This window comes from Corvus moneduloides, chromosome Z (genome assembly GCF_009650955.1).
Source record: "Corvus moneduloides isolate bCorMon1 chromosome Z, bCorMon1.pri, whole genome shotgun sequence".
Lineage (NCBI taxonomy): Eukaryota > Metazoa > Chordata > Aves > Passeriformes > Corvidae > Corvus > Corvus moneduloides.
The window spans coordinates 33,373,062-33,394,048 of NC_045511.1; the positions used below are offsets into that span (position 1 = coordinate 33,373,062).

Sequence of the window (20,987 nt, forward strand, 5' to 3'; positions counted from 1 at the left end):
CATAGTGGGAATACAGAGCTTCACCACTGGATGAGTGAGCAAAGAGAACATAGAGGGAATTGGCTGATATAGTTGCCAAGCTACTCACCATGATTTTTGAAAAGTCATGGCAGTCGGGTGCTGTCTCTAAACTGGAGAGGAATGGATTTGATGGGTAGACTGATCAGTTGGTAAGGAATTGGTTGGATGGTGACATCCAAAGAGTGGTGGTGAACAGCTCAGTGTCCTGATGGAGGGAGGCCGGTGACAAGTGGTGTCCCTCTGGTGTTCGTAATTAATGTGCTGTTTAATGTCTTCATCAGTGACAGACATCAGGATCAAGTGAACCCTCAGCAAGTCTGCAGATGGTATCAAGCTGAGTGGTGCTGTTGACACACCTGAAGGATGGGATGCCATCCAGAGGGACCCGGACAAGCTCAAGAAGTGGGCCCATGGGAATCTCATGGTTTAACAAGACCAAGTGCAAGGCGCCGCAGCTGCACCTGGGTCGGGGCCACCCTTGGTATCAGCACAGGCTGGGGAATGGACAGATGGAGAGCAGCCCTGGGGAGAAGGACTTGGGGGTGCTGGTGGGTGAGAGGCTGGACATGACCCAGCCATGGGCACTCACAGCCCAGAGAGCCAAACGTGTCCTGGGCTGCATCCAAAGCAGCGTGGGCAGCAGGGGAGGGAGGGGATTCTGCCCCTCTGCTCTGCCCTGGTGAGACCCCACCTGGAACACTGCATCCAGCTCTGGGGTCCCCAAAAAGATAACATGGCCCTTTTGGATCAAGTCCAGAGGAGGGCCATGAAGATGATCCAGAGTGATGAAGCATGTCTCCTAATGAGACAGAGAGACCTAGGGTTGTTCAGCCTGGAGAAGAAAAGGCTCCAGGGAGACTTTAGAACAGCCCCCAGTACCGGAAGGGAGCCTACAAGAAAGCTGGAGAGGTACTTTTTGCCAGGACATGGAGTGTGAGGAGAAGGGGGGAATGGCTTTGAAACTGAAGGATGATAAATTTAGATTAGATATAAGAAAGAAATTTTTTATAGTGAGGGTGATGGAACACTGCAACAGATTGCCCAGGGTGTTGGGAGATTCTCCATCCCTGCGAATATTCAGTGTCAGTGTGGATGAGGCTCTGTGCAACCTTTTCTACTTGAAGATGTCCCTGGTCATTGCAATGGGGGTTGGACTAGATGGCCTTTAAAGCTCTCTTCCAATTCAACCTATTCTATAATTCTGTAATTCCTTCTTATCTCATGTAGATAAAAAGATATGGCACCCAGATAGGGGCATTTCTCACTGGATCATTGTTTTTAATGATCCAAGATTACCACTCAACAGTATTTCCGGCTGTGGGCAACCCTTTGTCATAGCTCTAAGTCTCCCAGACCACTTTGATATAAATATAAATAAATTAAGTCATGGCTGAGTGTTTAAACACACTTCAGTGTGTTTGTATAATCTATTTCAGAGAATCACACAAAATCAATGAGGTTGGAAAAGATCTTTGATATCATCAAGTCCAACCTGTGACCTAACAACACCTTGTCAAGCAGACCATGGCACCCAGTGCCACATCCAGTCTTTCCTTAAACACCTCCAGGGACAGTGACTCCATCCCTTCCCTGGGCAGCCCATTCCAATGTCTAATCCCCCTTTCTGTGAAGATCTTCTTCCTAATGTGCAGCCTAAACCTCCCCTGCCACAGCTTAAGACTGTGTTCTCTTGTGTTGCTGGTTGCCTGGGAGAAGAGGCTGACCCCCCACCTGGCTGGACCCTCCTTTAGACAGTTGTAGAGAGTGATAAGGGCTCCCCTGAGCCTCTTTTTCTCCAGTGTGAACAGTCTCAGCTCCCTCAGCCACTCCTCACAGGACTTGTGTTCTAGGCCCTTCCTTCACCAGCCTTGTTACCCTATTTGTCTGTCTATCCTAGCTAATATGAATCACACTCTTTTTTCCCCGTTGGATGCTGTCTTTCAGGAGTCCTGTACTCCAGCATGTCCATATCTTAACACCTAATCTACCCAACAGCTTTTGCGAAAAGCCAGATTTTGATGACAGTTTGACTAAATATGCGGACTTCAAAGAAAATCAAATAACTTTAAGGCTCTTAGAGTTCTAAACAAAAAGTCGGTGCTCTGCTACAGGTGTTGATCTTACGAGATTCCCTGTTTTTCTCTTAATACGTTCTTCCTTGTATGTCCTAGATAGTCACTAGTCCTGATCTGTTTCTCTTTTTTGTCTGCCTATTTCCATTATCCTTTATCTCTTTTGATATCTCAGATTTTGTCAGTGTGTTGGATTTATTACCAGAAAACAGGAAGTGAAACAACTTGTCCTGAGCTTGAAGCAGGGAGACTAGTCAGCTATTTAAGGTATCCAAAAGGCTTCCAGGTAGCTTTAGGTATCCAAAACTTTGCTTTCCCTAGAAGCATGTTTATATTGTCTGTCTTGCTAGATGGTTTTAAAAACATGTATTACCTCTGTCTCTCATTCTTGGCTCCATACTTAGACCAGCACTGCTAAAGGATGGCAGTGAGTTTTTATCTGATGTTGCTGGATGAATATAATTTAAAATGGATGCTGCAGATTGAATTCCTATTCTCCATCTTTAAAGGTATAATCAAGTATCCCTCCTATGCTAAGCTTCTATGTTTTTCAGTTATGTATATCTCTTGATAATGCTTATCCTTTCTTTATTTTTTGTGGGAAAATGTATCCAAGTAAGGCAAATGGACTAGGGAATTAAAATACTTAAAATAATAGTGACATATTGCTAATTATGAATAAACAAAAGCAGTCAAGGCCAGGTGTTTTCCTACACTATTTTTTGTTGTAGATGTTTAGGCATTAATGTAAACAAAATGTGTGATGTATGTAGACAGTTCATTTGTTTGATTGATGAAGTATTTAAACAGAATTTATGGTGTTACTTAATGGAAGTCACTTAATTGGAATGCTATTTTTTACACATCATTTCAACATTATCTGATAGTGCTGGAATATAAATTTGTACTTAATTGGCTATGCAAGCATTTCTTGAATTTTTCTTTGAATAATTAAAGGATTCAAAAGCTTCTTTAAAGGGTAAACCCAGCAGTTTTCTGAAGTGTGTTTGCAGTGGAATGATAACTTCTTGAGATTAAAAGAAAAAAGAAAATTGTAGCTGGTAAGCAGTAGCAAGGAAAACAAGCTGCATGCCTGTGCCTCAAAAAACCCAAAATTTTAGATGCATAATTACGGGTTGTATTGAAATACATAGAGAGTTATGGGATTTTTTTTCCAACCAGTCTCATTCTTTCTTGAGTTCTTGGCTCAATGACATTTTAAACAGTTTTTCTCATTTCAGTGCTTGAGGTAATTTTTATTAGTAATGTGATTTACTGTTAGGAGTTACAATTATTTCAGACATGAAAAGACTCCTTTCAGATGTGCCTATACTGAGGAGAAAATATCTCCAGAAATATCAGACAAGTGACAGCAAAGGCAAGTGCAGCATTCTGTTGTTTCTGCTGTACAGATCTGTTCAGATGAGAGGTCTGAACAAACTCTGTGTTGAGAAACTCACCAAACTCCTTCCTCTTTGGTTCCAGTCTGCAGGGATAGCAAACTTCAGTCTCCTGGCATTTCCGCCTGGGATCACTGCTGCTCTGGCTAGTGATCCTAGGCCACTTTTGGGTTGATCTGTTTAGTAGAAAATTTTGCTTTTTCATTAACCTAGTGCTTTTTTATTATGATTCCCTGTAGCTAAATTCCTCTATTCCAGCTATGTGAACATTCGTGGTATGGCTTAGTTTCCCAGTGAGAGGAGCTGGGTGTGGGTAAGACTTACAGTGGAGCAGTATTAAAAGCACACCATCAGTATTCACCTGCTGACGTAAATACAGTTTCTGACAAAGCAAGCCCTAAGTGCAGCAGTTCCCTGCCTCGTTGTTTTTACTGTTCAGAAGCATTTTGTTATCAGATATCTGCTGGTGCACTGCATTCTTCTGTATGTGGCAGGATATGTTTTCTGATCTAGGAGTTCCTTCCAGTTTATCTGACCTTTCCAACTTTCGCATGGCTGTGGAAGTTAACTGATCCTCACCACTCCCCAGCGTGGGCTGCCATCCCATCTGTTCCCCCTTCTCACGCTTTCTGTTTTGACTTTTTGAAATTACTCTTTCTTAGTAACTTCTATTCTCCACCTTCATGGGATTTTCAGATGACATTAGCAAACTGGTGTTTCTGCTCAGGTAGTACTTTAACAGCTCTACTTTGACCAAGAAATAAGAACTGAGTATTCTCATTTGACATTTGTCTGGTAGGTGTACATCCAGTCTTGTTAGCCAAAAAGAAATACTGTGTTCTCAGCAAGATGTTATACTGCACTGTTTATGGCATTACCTGTGTAATACTAACAGATCAGCGAGCTTTTTAAATTGCATGGAAGTTCAGCTAAAGAAATTGCTGTTGGTGTAATTTTGTTTAACTGGATGTGTACAATACAGCTGTTGAGACCATGTATTTCATCTTCAGGTATGTTGTGCTCATGTGGTACAGCTCCCAGTGCATAATTCTGGGCATATATAGAACTTGTGGGGAGAAAAAAAGATACGTGAATAAGTGGAAGGCTATCTACTAAACACAGGTGAATTATTATCTTTTACTATATCTAAGTACTTTCCACTAATCTGCAGAAGAGTAACAGATTCCCAAGAAAAGAAGTAGGTGAAAAAATAAGTGTAAAATAATGGGAAAAAAGGGCAAATGAACAGAAGAAAGTAGCATCTCTTTAAGGCTGAGTTACTCAAAATAATTTTGAACTGTGGTATGAGTTTGCCTCTGCACACTTTCTATATAGTATAGATCATTTATTAACAACATAAAAAATATGCTGAATTGTCAGTGTTTCCAGTCTCCCAAAGTTTATATTTTTGTGAAAAACTTTTGGAGGTCAGGTGAAGATTCCTTAATATTGATTCTACAGTAGACATTTCTACCACTCTGTTCCTCTTCAAAGTATGGTTTGTAATATCAGTTTACTAATTAATATGGAATTGGAGGGCTGTAAAGTAATATAACTTAAAGAGGTCATGGAGATCATCTGGTTCAGTCCCTTGGTCTTCAAGCAGGATCAATTTTAAGACTGAAAATCAAGGTTCCATCAGGTTGCACTGGATTAGTATTACTTAATAAGTTCCAAAACCTCATGTTTTTGCTAACAGAAGCATTAGGGGATGACAGACGTGATAGAATGCCTACCTCTGTGCCAAAGTAGTTTATATTAGGTAGCTCTTTATAAATAATTGTGATATAAGATTAAAGGGAGAACTTTTTTGGTGCATGGCTTGAATACATAAATCTTCTGGTTACAGTAAGGATGATTCCATTATTTCTTTTAATATTTATGGAAGGTGAAGTTCTGTTTCCAAATAACTGTGGACTTTAGGAATTATAAGGCTGTTTGGTTTTGCTGTCTTGTATCAAAACGGATTTTGTGGAAACTTAGGTAAAACTGAGGGCAAAAAGCAATAAAAAAAAATTGACAAAAATATTTATTACTTTCATTTTAGCCTCAAATTTTAGTCTTAAACAGTAGTACTATTAAAGACTCCTAGAATATGAGGAAAAACCTTTTGTGTCCCAATAGCTGACTTCACTTATAAATAATAGCTCACAGCATTTCCCTTTTATAGACGATAATAATAAATACACTAGAATAGAAAACTCAAATGATTGTTTTCACTTAGAATTTTTCATTTACTCAGGAACGTGGCCAACCTGTGAAGCAAAGAAATACTGAAGTTTAGCTCAGCACTTACATCTCAGTGTTTGTAGCCCTGAAGCTTGATTTTTTAAAATAGTTTTTTCAGAAGAATTAGAAATTAAAATGGCTTTTTCTCAAAGTTTTCTTCAATGCTTGAATTGGTGAGTTACTTCAAAAGTAAGGATACTTAGGACTGAATCAGTTAAGAAAGACCTTTTAAGCTTCTGCTGAGCAAAGTAAGATGTACATTTTCTGTAGTGGGTAACGGGTTTAGTAAGGCATGCTGGTTCTTCAGGAAGATAGATTTTTCCAGGGGAAATCATAAATACCAGAGAACCATTTGTGTTCAGACTGTTGTAGTTTGCAGGTTGCTCATCTCCTAGTAAGAAGAATTACGTCTTGTAAAATATCACTACAGTATTAGGATTTTTCATAAGACAGGGGCCTCATACTTTCTATAGCTAGTGGTGTTATTGGGGCAGGGGCTTGCAGAGGACTGCTTTCTCTTGCTGTATGAAATTGTCCTCTCCCAGTCTTTTAAGATTACACAGACTACTTGAAGCATAAGGGCTGTAGAAACACTAATTTTTTATATTGCACTGCAGAAGAAAATCTCCCCAATTCTTCATTCAGCAGAAGAGATTTCATGCACTGAACATGGCAGGTTTCTGAGTGGAGCAGGTTACTTTCCCATGTCAGGCGATGTGACAGGAGTGCAGATGGTATGCTTAGCATCCGAACTGGTATCAGCTGGTATGATAGGAGTGAAGTCGTCACATGAAGCAGGCAGCACAGCCTCAGGGCATTACAGGGTGTTAATTCTGTGGCTTCAACTTTGCTTGGTTAGCGTGAAGTGGGTCTGGATGGACAAAGATTCTCAAACATGTACCAGGAGATTGGTCTGAACAAGTGAAAAACAGAAAGGATACACTACACTGTTTTTTTAGGAATGGTTCTAGCCAAGTGTGAATGAACTACTGTCTCACCTTCGAACTATCATAAACCAAACTACTCTCTGCTGTAACGCTCTGAAGAGTTCCAGCCTTTTTACTGTGCCGAGTATATCCATGCTAAAAAGTGTTCACCATGCTAGCTGCCAGTGTTTGGATGTTTTCTTTAGAATGTGGGTATTTGTAGGAGGGAAGGCTTTTGGGATAAGCTAAATGTAAACATATGAACACTGCTGAGTAGGAATGAAAAGGACACAATCTTTGTTGGTGTAATAAAAGGGAAATTTCTCAGTAAAAATTCCTTCTGGGGCCATCCTGTAAAGTGGGGTGTGTTGCTAGTTCAACTGTGATACTACCCACAAGGTACCCAAAAAAAGCAAAATTTCCAGTTTCTATATAATTTGTATATGTGGAATCAGCATTTGTGCTGCTTATGCACTTAAGAGAATAATTACAGTATTCAAATCATTGGTCAGATGTACAAATGCATGAGTCCACATTTTAGAAAAGTTTATCATTAAACAGATATACTACTTTATGCCACAACACACAGAGAAACAATGCAGAAACTATGATTAGTCATCAAATCACTTTTTCATATTTTTTTTCCGTAACCCAGAGGGTAGAATTTGATATTTCTGTCTAAATATGTAACCTTTAAGACTTTCTCCAGTTTTTTCGGTTGCATGTATTGGAGGCTAATATTTGACTCATTTAATATTTTTGCCTCTATATGGCCAAATGTGTCACATAGTGAGAAGGGGACAGATTGTGAAATAAAAGTTTGCATACATGTGTAATGTAATAGAGTTAATTGTAACTTTCACTTAATTCGATAAATAATTCCATAGGCACACTAAAACTTTAATTATTCTTATTTTGCTAACACAAAAATTTGGTTTTTAATGTTATGGTTCAATAGTCATCATAAACTACCTTCAGGTCTATGGTTAAGGGCAAGAGGTTGGCAAAGTAACTTCCCTCTTCTTTTGCTCCTTGATGATTAAGCATTTTCCTCAACTGCATTTTTAAAAAGTATATGTTTTGTAGGAAGAAATATTGGTAAATGCTCTGATGCATTGCTGTGTATGAGCCTTCAGAAAGGTTTAGTGTCTTGCATTGAAGATGTGTTGTTATAAAAGATTATGTATTACTTTTGTGGCCAAATTTTGCAGTATTTTTAATAGATAGTATGAATTCTGTAAATAATAAAGCATGTACATAAAAAGCTAGTGATTCTTATAGAGTCTACTTGATGCAGGTTATGGCTAACTAGTAGACCATAATGTAATGTGTCTTATTTTAACAATGGAGTATTTTAGTGACTCGATACAAATGCTGAAAGAATTATTAATTAATTATCTTAAAATTTGTGAAATACCACTTATTAATCAACTCTTCATCTGTCTCATACTGTATGAGACATGGGAAGAGTATTTGGTTGCACAGGGAGCTGAGGCACCCTTTGTTGTTCATTGTAACTGGAACTGTTACTGATTTCTTTGTCTGTCTACATTACCCTGGTGCTCCTACTCCGAAGGCTGGTTTGTTCCAAAGGAGGGGGTTAGTAACCCCAGGCAGTCCAAACCTGAGGAGGCCAAAAGACTGTCACCCTACCTTCCTTAAATCTGTTGACTATTAAAATGCAGCCTTTTCCACAATTGTTTCACTTAGATAATGCCCAGGGTAATTTAAGACATTTTTCTTTTTCCTTCCATGCATGCTGCTGTCCTTGTATACCAGAGCTGTTTACTTTGTCTATTTACAAGCTAAATTAGAAAAGTCCTGACAAGTTTCTTTTGCACTGATTTGGTCCACACATTTGATAAAGATGCAGGTCCAGAATTGTGTGAACTTGTTTGCTGTGTCTTTCCAAAATATTCTGACTGATGCAACACAAAGTTTTGTTTCCCTTTTCTGTAGAGGATTCACACTGAATTTTCATAATGTCTTCATGTCACCTTACTGTCCGCTAATATTCTTACATTCTCTTTGGATGTCAATTATTTCCAGTTTAAAAAGTCGTCTTTCCTAAGATACTTAGTCATTACCTCTAACAACACGGGTATAGGATTATATGTGTTATTTCATTATAATGACTTAATTTCTGTAAGTTCTTAATTTCCACATTCTCTGACTCTTGCGGGTTGTCTTCTCTTATTTAGTCATAATGTCCTTGACTTTGTGCCTTGAGCAGTGTCCAAGATTTTGTGCCAGTGTCACTAGGTACAATACTGCTCCTCAGAAGCTTCTGTAGTAACTTCCCTCCAAACTTATAATTTGCCACTTGTACATAACTTGTTATTGCTTCTCTGTTATCTAGTTCATATGCACTTCATAATTCTAGTCTTAATCCTTATCTTCTCCAGGCTGATAGTATTTCTCAGAGCACCAAAACCGACTTGCAAATCTGTCTTCTTGTTCAGAAACTGATGATTACCTGTAGTTTAGTGTTGCGTTTTATTATAGTACGTATTGAGACCATCCTAATGTGCCTACAGACATCTGAAATTTTTTTAAGCACTCAACTTGCTGCTGTTCAGCAAAACAGTATCATCTCAAACACAGTAGATTTACATGTGTACTTCATATGGATGAAATGTCCCTTGAACTCACTGAAAGTAGTGAATAAATCCTCATCTTCAGCAGAGCTAAACTCTAAAGAGCAGAGGGAAGAAAGACCAGGAATAATTCCTGTTCAGCTTATTTCTACATTTATTAGAAGTCCAGTTTGGATAAAATGGTAAAACAATTTAGTACTACTGTGGATTTAAGAAGAGCTTGAGTGGATGGAGGATTATATTTTATGTCTTCTCTGTTAAATGGGAGGAACTGTTCTTAATGCTCAAAGAAAAATTGTGTTAATTTAAAAAGCACTATTTACATTCACTCTTTTAATATGTGATAGTCTTGCAATAATGAAGTTGGTTGGTTTGGGCTTTTGTGTATATGTAATAAGAACTTTCCCTTTTTATTACATCCGTAAATCACTGCAATTACAATGATTTCAGAGCTTGCAATGCAAATTACATGTGCTTGCGTATTAGCTGTTGTACTTCTCTGACATGATAATAAAGCATTGCCTTTTTCTTATTTCTTTCTTATAATTTTTTTAATTCCTCCTTGTACTTCAGAGTTCCTCAGAGCATGATTAGATTGTTAGTATTTCTTAGCAACTTCTAGTTTCAGCTAGCATGGAGAGAGGCAAGCAGAAGTCCTTGCCAACTGTTGAATTAGTTGTGCTCTAAGAATCATTCAGAAGACAGCAAACTATTCAGAAAAGTCACAGAGTCATGCAATATGAAAAGATAAAATGTTGGGCCACCATGTATTAATTGAAGACAAATTTTCCCATTCACTGCTTTCAGTGAACGTAAAATGGTCGTATCATGTCACACTAACAGTTCATTTGGCAAAATATTCTCTCTCTGCAGTAACTGGTAGGAGAAGCTGAGGCAGGGGTGCAGAACAACAAGGAAATATTGTGGTATGTCTTCAGCTGGGCCTCCAGGAGTTCTAGATAGCAATGATTGCAGTCTCCCACTAAGTTGTTGCCTTGCTCTTTAAAGTGATGCGAAGTTTTACCATCAGCAGCTTGCTGTGCCAGTAAAATCTGTGCTTGAGCGATGGGATTATTTCCTTTCCTGTTTCTGAGTCTTGAGTGCATCTCTGTAAGTGTCATAGTTCTTCGTGTGAGAAGAGATGGTGACCGTTCCTATCCATTTTTCTTACGGTGCTCACTTACTCTGACTTCATTGATCTTGGGGTTCGCCCTCTTTGGATTACTCCCTCTTGCCCTAGTTATCTGTTTATTTAATTATTCACAGGTGTAATTGTGGGGTAGTCTTGGTTAGTACCTTTGTACTCACTGTACATGGTGGCTGATGACAAACTCAACATGACCTGAACATGTGCACTCGCAGCCCAGAAAGCCAATGGGATCCTGGGCTGCATCCAAAGCAGCGTGGCCAGCAGGGCGTGGGAGGGGATTCTGCCCCTCTATGCTGCTCTGGTGAGACCCCACCTGGAGTACCTGTTCTGGTGCCCCCAACATAGGAAGGACATGGATCTGTTGGGGAAAGTCCAGAGGAGGCCACGAAGTTGATGAGAGGTACAAAGACAGGCTGAGAAAGTTGGGGCTGCTCACTCTAGAGAAGGGAAAGCTGCACGTAGACCTCATAGCAGCCTTCCAGGGTCTGGATGCCAGAGAGCAACTCTTCAGGGACTGTATTGATAGAACAAGGAGTAATGGGTGCAAAATGAAAGAGGAAGAACTTAGGCTAGATGTTACAAAGAAATTCTTTCCTGTGAGGGTGGTGAGACGCTGGAACAGGTTACCCAGGGAGGTTGTGGATATCCCAACCCTGGACACTGTTTAGGGCCAGGTTGGGTAATGCCTTGAGCAACCTGGTCTAGTCGAAGGTATTCCTGCTCATGTCAGGGGAGTTGGAACAAGATGATATTTAAGGTCCCTACCAACCCTTAACATTCTATAATTCTATGTTATCAATTTCAGATGGGATGATATTGACAATGTGCCTGGCCACAGTGTTCAAGATGCTGGTGTGCTATGGACACAACCATATAATGAAGTTTCTGATTCACGCTAGACTTGTCCTCATGCCATTTCCTTTTCCTTTCATCACTACTGAACCTTCATGTGACATCTGCACAGAATTGCATACTGTGTAACTAGGTTCTCTTAGAGTTCTGACAGCTTGCACACAGTCAGACATTCTTCAGATAGAGTTAGGATTGTGTTCCTCATGTATACTTTGCATTTATCTACACAGAATTTAATCTAGCATTTTATTACCTTGCCATTCAAAATCATGAAAACTTTTGCAGGAAGGTTTACTCTTACTATGCTGAATAGTTTTAATTTACAGTCAATAAATCTTGCCACCCCCCAAACCCACCTACTTTGCCAGATAATTTATGAGTTCATTTTTCAATTCAGACTCTCACACAAATCCATCTTCCAGGAAATTTAATCATCTTTCCCTTTGCCTCCTGGGCTTGACTGCCTTGCTTAGAATTTTCAAAGCAAAGTTAGGATCAAATTGAATTGCTTTCATTTAGATGTTAATAAGTTGAGTTGTAAAAAGACATTTTTTTCCTGCAATATTGAGAACAAATTTCTGTACCAAGATTATAACAGGCTGTCTTCAGGACGTGTTGATGCTTTCAGTGTCATGTTTGTTCTATTTTCTCCAAATTGGGATCTGTTAAAAGTTTTCAGTAATGTAATTGAAAATGGATTAGTACAGTTTTGCATATGTGTGATAATACTTCATTACTGAGTTGACTCAATTTTTTTTCATTGCTACTTTTAATCTGTTGTGGATTATCAAAAAGCGAAATCATTAGTGTATGGAGTATACCTTCTCTCTGTAATTTCAGTGGAGCATATCAAATAAACCTAGGCATCTGAAACTAGAATGTGTGAAAAATGCAATGTTTATGTCATAAGAATATTTCTGTTAAATAAGTAAGTCAAGGGTTACAGAAGAATTTGCACAGTTGGAGGACAGCATTTAGCTTTGCAGCAATAATTTGTCATCTGTTGCAAATCTTTTGGATGAAATGCATTTTACTACTTTTCATAAAACTTTCATGCACTTCAACATGAGAAGTCATGTACTTTAAGTGGAATGTGTTAAGGTGTTAATGGTTGTATATGTGTAAAGTTAATGGTAGTTTCATTTATACTCAAATAACATTCTTCATTAGATAACTTAGAAAAGTAAGCCAGGCTTTGTGAACAAGGATGTTAATACCATTTAGCACCCAAACCACCTCCCCTTCCTTCTTTTGTTTCAACATTACACATTTTCTTTATTTTCCTTTAAAGGGACCTTATTATGAAATTCTAGGTTTGAAAATCATGGCTTCAGCTTTTTACAGAAAAAGTGGACAATACAAAACCACAGTCACCTTGCAGAGCTCACAGCATACAATTTTAAGTAAAACAGACCAGGAAGGAAGTGTAACTTATAACTGGAGAGCTGGAAATCTAGCCAGATCAGGTGTTCTTTTTTCGTTATTCAAAATGTAAGTTGTAGGGGGAGAAGAGAAAATTGTTTTTCCAAAGAGCAAATATCATCACCAAGCCCTTTCCTAGACACTGTTTTCCCTTTCAATCTCTACTCCACCTGTCCTGCCAGTGTCCATCTCTAGTTCTCAAGGAAGCCATATTTCAGTTTTTCCAGCACTTCTAGTTAAAACACTAAGAGGCCTGATGATGTTGGCTCCTGTTTTCTGTGATTACAAGGAAATTACCCAAACCCTCATGTCCCTGCTTCATCTCATCTCATCTCATCTCATCTCATCTCATCTCATCTCATCTCATCTCATGTAACAAGCAAAATACCCACATTCCAAGACAGAATAAATGTTCTCGGACAGATTTAGATAGGAATTCTGTGAATAAGGGGTATTTGAGTAATGTTTTAACTTCATATGTTTTTCAACATTCATTTTCACTTTAATTTAACAGAGGTACCTGTTTTATTAGAGGTAAATTTAACATAGCTGAGGGTATTTCTCAGAATGTGGCTGTTGCTTTTCTAGGTGTTACATGACTAGCCTCAAAAATTTTAATCTGAGTAATACTAGCAACTGTGTTTGCTCAAGCCAGAGGCATTTGGTGTCTGAATGAGATGGAGGGGTACTCTAGAAGTTTTGTATTAAAGTTCTGCTTTTCTAAATGTGACAATGGTTATGTCTTGTACGTGTTAATGAATTTTAAATAGCTTTCATGATTCTTAGCCTTGTTAGGTGTTATTTTACATTTATTGCCCTATTCTTAATATTACTTCCATTAACAAAACTTCTGTTCTTGAAAGAATTGAAGTAAAATGAGCTAAATGTTTTTGAGTCTGAGATACTGTGCAATCAGAACTTACCTCTCTTGATTTCTTCAGTGTATAAAAGACAAACTTCAATACCCATCTCAGAATCTGATTACAGCTCAAGCTTACAGCACATTTTTGAACAACATTTTCTATCTAATTCACACATTTTCCTTATGTATTAATTACAGACCAGTCTGTTTGCAGATAAAAAACCCCAGCCTTTTCTCCTTTATCTGCTAGTCATGGGAAATAATTCTGTATCTCTGGAGTTAGTAGGTGTTAGCTTAGCAAAGAGCAGTGGATTTTGAATATATTTATGATGTTAATATTTTACTACTCCATATAATTTCCCATTTAAGAATAAATACTCATCACATTAATAATGAGCTAAGTTGTCTTCTAGGGAGGAAACTGAGTCAGAGATAGTTTTATGATTTGCTTGTAGTTTAGTTGTCAGCACAGAAAGTATAAAGGCCAGGTATTTTATATCCTAGACCTGTCAGCCATAAAATGCATCTCTTCACTATATCACAATTACTAATTTGACAGAAGTAGAATGTCTTTTCTTACTACATAAAGAAATTGGAAACCACTATCACAATCAATAGCTTAATTGACATACTCTCTTGTATGTGTACCTGACAAAACATATATTCCAATGGTTTTATTTCAATTATTGGATTCTCTTGTCAACATGAAAAATAAAGTTTGCTAAGGCTATTCAGTTTTTGAATGTTAAGCAGCACTATTTGCATGTATCAGTACCATCAGCTTTGTGCTCCATAGACACAAATCCAGGGTGCTCTTTAAAAAATTGTGAATGTTGCTAACCTTTCATTAAGGATCTGTGCTAATTAGGGTTTAGATTTTGGTGAAGTCAGTGGTTCATGCATAGTACATATGAAGTCAGAAATATTACCCACAGACTTATGCCTAAGCATTTCCTTTAGTTCTGCAGTTGGACAAAGTAAAGATCAACCCAAGATACCTGCTCTTCTGTTTAGACAGAGGACAGTATTTGCTCACAGTGAACACTACTGAAACTCAGACGAAAACAATGTAAATATTTTCTACTGAATGCTTTAAAGTTTTATGCCTAAAAATAACCCTGATCTGTAAGGATTGGTAATGATGCCAGTACCAATGTGAGTCCTTTTTTGGGTAGCAGCACTTCAACTTAATGTCTCTTTCTCCCTACACCCCTCTCTCTCTCTTTCTAGATGCAGCAGTTGTTCCACGAAAACTATGAACACAACCGCAAGGGTTACATTCAAGATCTTCACAACAGCAAGATTCACACAGCCATAACACTTCATCCGAACAAAAGACCAGCCTACCAATACAGGCTGCACAATTACATACTGAGTCGCAAAATTTCCGAACTGCGCCATCGGACCATCCAGCTCCATCGAGAAAGTGTCCTAATGAGCAAGCTCAGTAACACTGAAGTAAATAAGGAGGATCAGCAACTGGGAGTGATGCCATCTTTCAATAATTTCCAGCCACGTGAAAGGGATGAAGTAATTGAGTGGGAGTTCCTGACAGGAAAGTTTCTTTACTCAATGGTGGAGAACCAACCACCCCGGCAGAGCCTGAGCAGTGTCCTGCGGGCTGCACTGGATGATACGGTAATGCAAGTCATGGAAATGATAAATGAGAACTCCAGATCTAGAGGAAGGCTCATTGATTTCAAGGAAATACAGTATGGCTACCGCAGGGTAGACCCTCTGCATGGAGTGGAGTACATCCTGGATTTACTGCTTTTGTACAAAAGGCACAAAGGAAGGAAAGTTACAGTTCCAGTGAGACGCCATGCTTACCTTCAGCAATTGTTTAGCAAACCTTTCTTCAAAGAAGCAGAGGAGCTGGATGTAAAAAGCTTGCTGGAGGACACCAACACTGACACTCAATCTTTCTCTTTCCTTTCAAATTCTTTAAAGATTTTTTCCTCATCATTCCAAGGCACCAAAGACATTGGGGAACACAGTGACAAGAAAATACATATTCTTGTCCCTATCACAGGAAGATTTGATACTTTCTCAAGATTTATGGATAACTTTGAGAAGACTTGTCTGATTCCCAGACAGAATGTAAAATTGGCAATAATTCTCTTCAGTTCTGAGTCAGGCCAAGACTCTAGCAAACACATAGAGCTATTGAAAGAATACAGCATTAAGTATCCCAAGGCAGATATGACCCTGATTCCAATGTCAGGAAAGTTTTCTAGAGGTTTAGGTCTTGAGATGGCCTCGTCTCAGTTTGACAACGACACTTTGCTGCTGTTCTGTGATGTTGATCTAGTATTCACATCAGACTTCCTCCAGCGATGCAGAGATAACACTATTCAGGGAGAACAGGTTTACTACCCTATCATCTTCAGCCAGTATGATCCAAAAGTAATATATGGAGGCGATCCTCCAGCTGACAGTAGTTTTGTTTTCACAAAAAGAACTGGATTTTGGAGGGAGTATGGATTTGGAATTACCTGTATTTACAAAAGTGATCTACTTACTGCTGGTGGATTTGATACCTCGATTCAAGGCTGGGGACTTGAGGATGTAGACCTCTTTACTAAAGTGATAACATCTGGCTTGAAGGCTTTCAGAAGTCAGGAAGTAGGAGTTGTCCATATTTTTCATCCTGTTCAGTGTGACCCAAATTTAGATCCGAAACAATATAAAATGTGTTTAGGGTCCAAAGCAAGTACATTTGCCTCTGCCATGCAGCTCGCTGGACTCTGGCTACAGAAACATTTGGGTGTCAGGTACAACTGGACTCTCTCCTGACAGCTTAGCCTATTTGGCCTTTTTTGGGGAGTTTACCTCATTGCTATTATTTGATTTTGCTGTCATAGTTTTAAACTCCCTCCTTGTAGTCTTCCAAAGACTTTTGACCTCAAACAGGATGACCCTGCTGTTCACTGATGTTTCTTATACCTACTGAACTGTTGAGGTGAATTCCTTCATATTTCCTTTATTTGAAATTCAGTCTAGTTATGGAAATCATACAAGTCCATGGAGCATATCCATCACAAGAGACTGTGTCAGAAGAACATTGTTTTTCAGCTTTTGAATTCAGTATCATCTTTGTTTCATTTCTCAGATTTGATGTGATACAAATATTTACTGGTGAAGGTACCACAAAAGTGCTTTATGCTTCTTCTGGGGATGGAACTCTCTAAGATAAACTTGAGTTTTATAATTTATATGAGGACTTATATGTATAAACGCTACTTTTCTTCATCTTTAGAATTTTTAAAGTAAATGAATAACTATAATTGTACTTTTATTTTTTAAAAGAAAAGAGTAAAGCTGAGGAGCTACTTGCAAATACAACTGGTACTGGCTACCAAGGTCCTTAAATGTCTTATTATTAAAACAAACTCCTCATTGTTATTCAGTCGAAGTGTAAATGAACTTTATTTTCACAACAAACAGGATGTAGTCAAATGCTCGTGTACACTTTGAAGATTTTTGAGCCAACATCCTTCATTTGCAGGCAAGAAGAAACTATGACTCAACATGGTCATTTATGATAAAGTGCAAGCATACAGTATTCTTATTTTGAAACACATAGTATAAGTTGCTGTTTCTCTTTTTAGAATGAGTCTCTAATACATAATTTTCTTTTACATTCCTTTCATAAGGCTGCACTTCAGTGTTAAAAGTTAAAGCTCTATTTTTTTTTTCTACATTTTCCATGAATATTGATACTCAGTAGCAACTTGTTGTTAAAATTAAAGTAACTGTAGAATAATTATTTAAGTTTCAAAATTTACTATTGCTGGTCAAGTTCCTTGCCAATATATTTATATTAGTGGAGGTTGTAAGACTGTGTTCAGATTTGTCTCTCCAAACAGCCTGAAGTTGTTATATTGTGGATTCATGAAGTGTTTAAAGTAATACCAACAGGAGAAATAATAAAATAAATTTCTGTATTTTAGAGACATGTTTATATAGGGATATATGTGTGTGTGTGTGTGTGTGTGCGTGTGTGTATATCCCTATATATATAGATATATAGAGAGAGTAATTTCAAAGTATGTTCCGCTTTTCAGTTCAGACAGTGATTTGTTACAATCTTTGTTATTTTTGCCACATGCTTGGAACATTTCATGTTATACTGTGGTAAGAGCTTAGAGATATTCAGGAAACCATCAGAATTCAGCTAAACTTAAATTATTACAGTGGGTACCTCTAATAACCTCAGTACCCATGATTTCAAACTGTATTTCAAACATAGCTGGGCAAGAAAAAGCTTTAAGGTTTTCAGCTGTAACTGACTGCTTCTGTGTTTCCTTAAAAAAAAAACAACAAAAAAAGAAACCCAAAACAAGAAGAGATTGGAATTCCTGGCACATCTGTTTGTGTGGGGATATCCAGATAATTTCCTAAGGCATGAAAAGGGTGTGTAGGTCATTTAACATCTGTTATCTGTGGTTCTCTGTTCTAGACTTACCATGCAAGGAAAAAGGCAACCCTGACAAGGATTGAGTAAACTCAGTATTAAAGGGCTGACCCTAGTTTGTTGTGTGCTTTAAAAAAGGCTATTCCGTTGCCTTGGAGAAGGTAGTGATTGTGGTAGATGACAACAGTGAGTGTAATTCATGTTCATACCAGCCCTCCTCAAGCAGAGCTCTGGGCTTGTTATTCTCCTGGAGGCTCTTGCCTTCCTAGCCTAGTCTTGTTAGCTCAAATGTCTGATGAAAGAAAAATTCAGTATCACTTACAAAATAATTCCTGGAAATTTTTCTTCAACTTGAGTGCAAAAGTCACACTTTGTTCATTAAAAAAGCCAAGAACAAGGAACATATGATTTATTTGATCAACCTCAATTAACCAATGCAACTCAGATTGTAAATATCAAAAACCAGTTGCCTGTTGATAAATGTTTGTGCTGATTTCACAAACAAGAAAAAACCTAATGACTTGCAAAGACATCTAAGGAAATCATTGTCTGCTGGGATGTATTCCAGTACTTATTTCAATTGCTTAACTTAGTGGCCAGAAAGTATTTGCTCAGCTCAAAGTAAAATAGTAGATTAGAACAAGCAATGAAACCAATCATTCAGTGGGGATAAAGATGTATACAGAGGGCTTGCAGGATCAGGTCCTACATTATATAAGCAAAATGCTAGTATTTACCAGTACAAATATTTATTTAGTGTCTTGACTGATTCATTTGTTTATATGATGAATTACTTTGTTAAAAACCTGATTATAAATGTTTATTATGAAATGTTGCATTGTCTTTTGAAATAACTATCCTGAGATAACTTGAGAACTTGTGTTAGTTTGTCTAAGGAATAATATGCCTTCTAAGGAGATCATATTAAAAGAAAAAAAAAAGCACAAAAGTGTTAGAGTAATGTTATGTATGCATAGATTAAGATGGGAATATCTGTGTTAATCAATTGTTTGCTTTTGTCTAGTCTGAATCATAATCTTGATTGTAAAATGAAATTTCTATGTATATAATGTCCCTTTGTAAATGCGTGACAAGTGAATTCACAATAGAACATAACAACCAATTTTTCCCCAAACCTCCTTCCCCTGGGAATAGTTTTCCTGGTTTCATTGCTGGGAAGTGGGTGGTGAACTGCTTACACTTTGGCTTTTCAGACACTGCCAGTCTTAAAAAAAAAAAAAATCAGTACTCAGAAACCTCAGAAATGCCCAAACCATCACATCATGGCATGTTTTCCTATTCACAGTACTTAATTTAACAGAGCATTTGCATCTCCTGGGTGAACAAAAAACATCAGGTTTTCCAAGACTTGATGAGGATACTCTGCATCAAGGTACTGGTTCTTAAGCTGAAGAAAGGCAGAGGGCCGGGGGGAGGTGTGAGGCTCAGCCACGGGAGTAGGCATCTTGTGTCCAAGTCATCCCTGTGCTGCCACCAGTGCTCCTGGTGCCTTTCCTTGGAGCTATGAACTGGCAGCTCAAGCCAGTGCAGGAGAAGAGCTGTGCTTGCTGCCACCAGCTGCTCTTGAGAAGCAAAAGGGCCATTTTAATCAGGGCTTGGGAGAAATGAAAGGAGGACACCAAACTGAGGATTCATTGAGTCGAGTGGCAGGTTGTCTTGTGCAGATCATGTTTCCGCCTGTCCCCACGGGAAAAGAGAGCCTGGTCCCACACCTCTTCCCTGTTTGCTCTCAAGGGGCATTGAAGGAAGGTGCAAAACCATCAGTCCTTCCACTTTGTGGGGCTTGTGGTGCTGCATTGTGTGCTTGGGTCCTACCATATCATGGGACATGTGGGGAAAAAAGGTGCCATATGGTCTTCCCAAAAAGCAGTACATGGAGAGGCACCTTCTGCACTCACGAAAGACCAGTTGTGCACAAAAGTGCCTTCTGGAGCCTTTGCTCTACTGTGTACTTGACAGTGCCTCTTGCAAAAAATTACAGTACTGCTAAAATGACTCATAGGAGTGTAGCGCACATCCTCAGTACCTGTGGAGAGTTGCAGGCAGCATGAGCTAAAAACCACTTCTTCTAAACAGAGGCAAATAAGCAATTTTAACTTCTTTTGATGGCTTAACTAATCACTACAATTACTTCTTAAGATGTAGTTTGCTACATCAAACATTTTGCTCCAAAGAATGATGCCCTCTTTAAGATACAGAAAAATCCCACTTGTGTAGTCTATATTCTATTTTCCTGCAACTTGAAATCAGTTAAAATTTATGGAAAAAATAAAAAGGACTAAAAATTGGTGAGCCACTGACTGGGGGAAAGGTTTATATTTCTGCTCTATTTTGAAAAGAGAAACAAATCAGGAGAAAAAAAAATTCTGTGGTAGATACACACAAAAATTAGCCATGATGTTACAGTACCAGTGGTAATTATGGTCCTAAACGGCAGGAAAATGAGATGTTTCACTAAGTCTATCTATTTACAATAACTGAATATCACTGAAGGTCATAGTCTGTTGTACATCTGTAAGTAATACATATAGTCCACTTTTAATTCTTTCATTTCTTAGAATAATTTTAATTTTCTTCTGTCAGCATTCATTCACTTGATTAATAAGATGGCTTGTCATGACTCACTCCAATTTCGTAATTTTCTTTTTTTTGGATCTTCCCATTTACAGTGTGTATTACTACAGAATTGAAACTTTTTGAGCTAGCATGGTAGTTCTGTTACAGTTTTATGATTTCACTGCCATACATAACTGCTGGACAAGAATATTTTAGTGAGTGAGTTGCCAGTCCTACTTCAATTTGTTTCCATTTGCCTGTCACTGTAAGTTAAAAGTGTTCTTAATATTATTACTTCATTTCTTCCTCTAGTCTTCTTCATACTAGTATTGCACCAAAGCAAGGAAATGCAAGAACTTTGTAATGGTTACATCTGGGAAAATTAACAGAATCTGGGGATTTGCTTGAATGATCTCCTTTTTTTGCCTTCAAAAAAGGCAAAAATTACAACTTACCAGTTCT

The 20,987-nt window shown here is 38.2% G+C and overlaps 1 protein-coding gene across 1 annotated transcript in view; it reads left to right on the forward strand.

Annotated features, from left to right (window-relative positions):
- CHSY3 (chondroitin sulfate synthase 3) overlaps nt 1–19,083 on the forward strand; it is a 140,520-nt gene extending 121,437 nt beyond the window's left edge. The window contains exon 3 of the mRNA XM_032095970.1: nt 14,762–19,083. Within this exon, the coding sequence (XP_031951861.1) occupies nt 14,762–16,327 (1,566 nt within the window). The 3' untranslated portion in view covers nt 16,328–19,083. The remainder of the gene's footprint in view (nt 1–14,761) is intronic.
- Nucleotides 19,084–20,987: the final 1,904 nt, after the last annotated feature.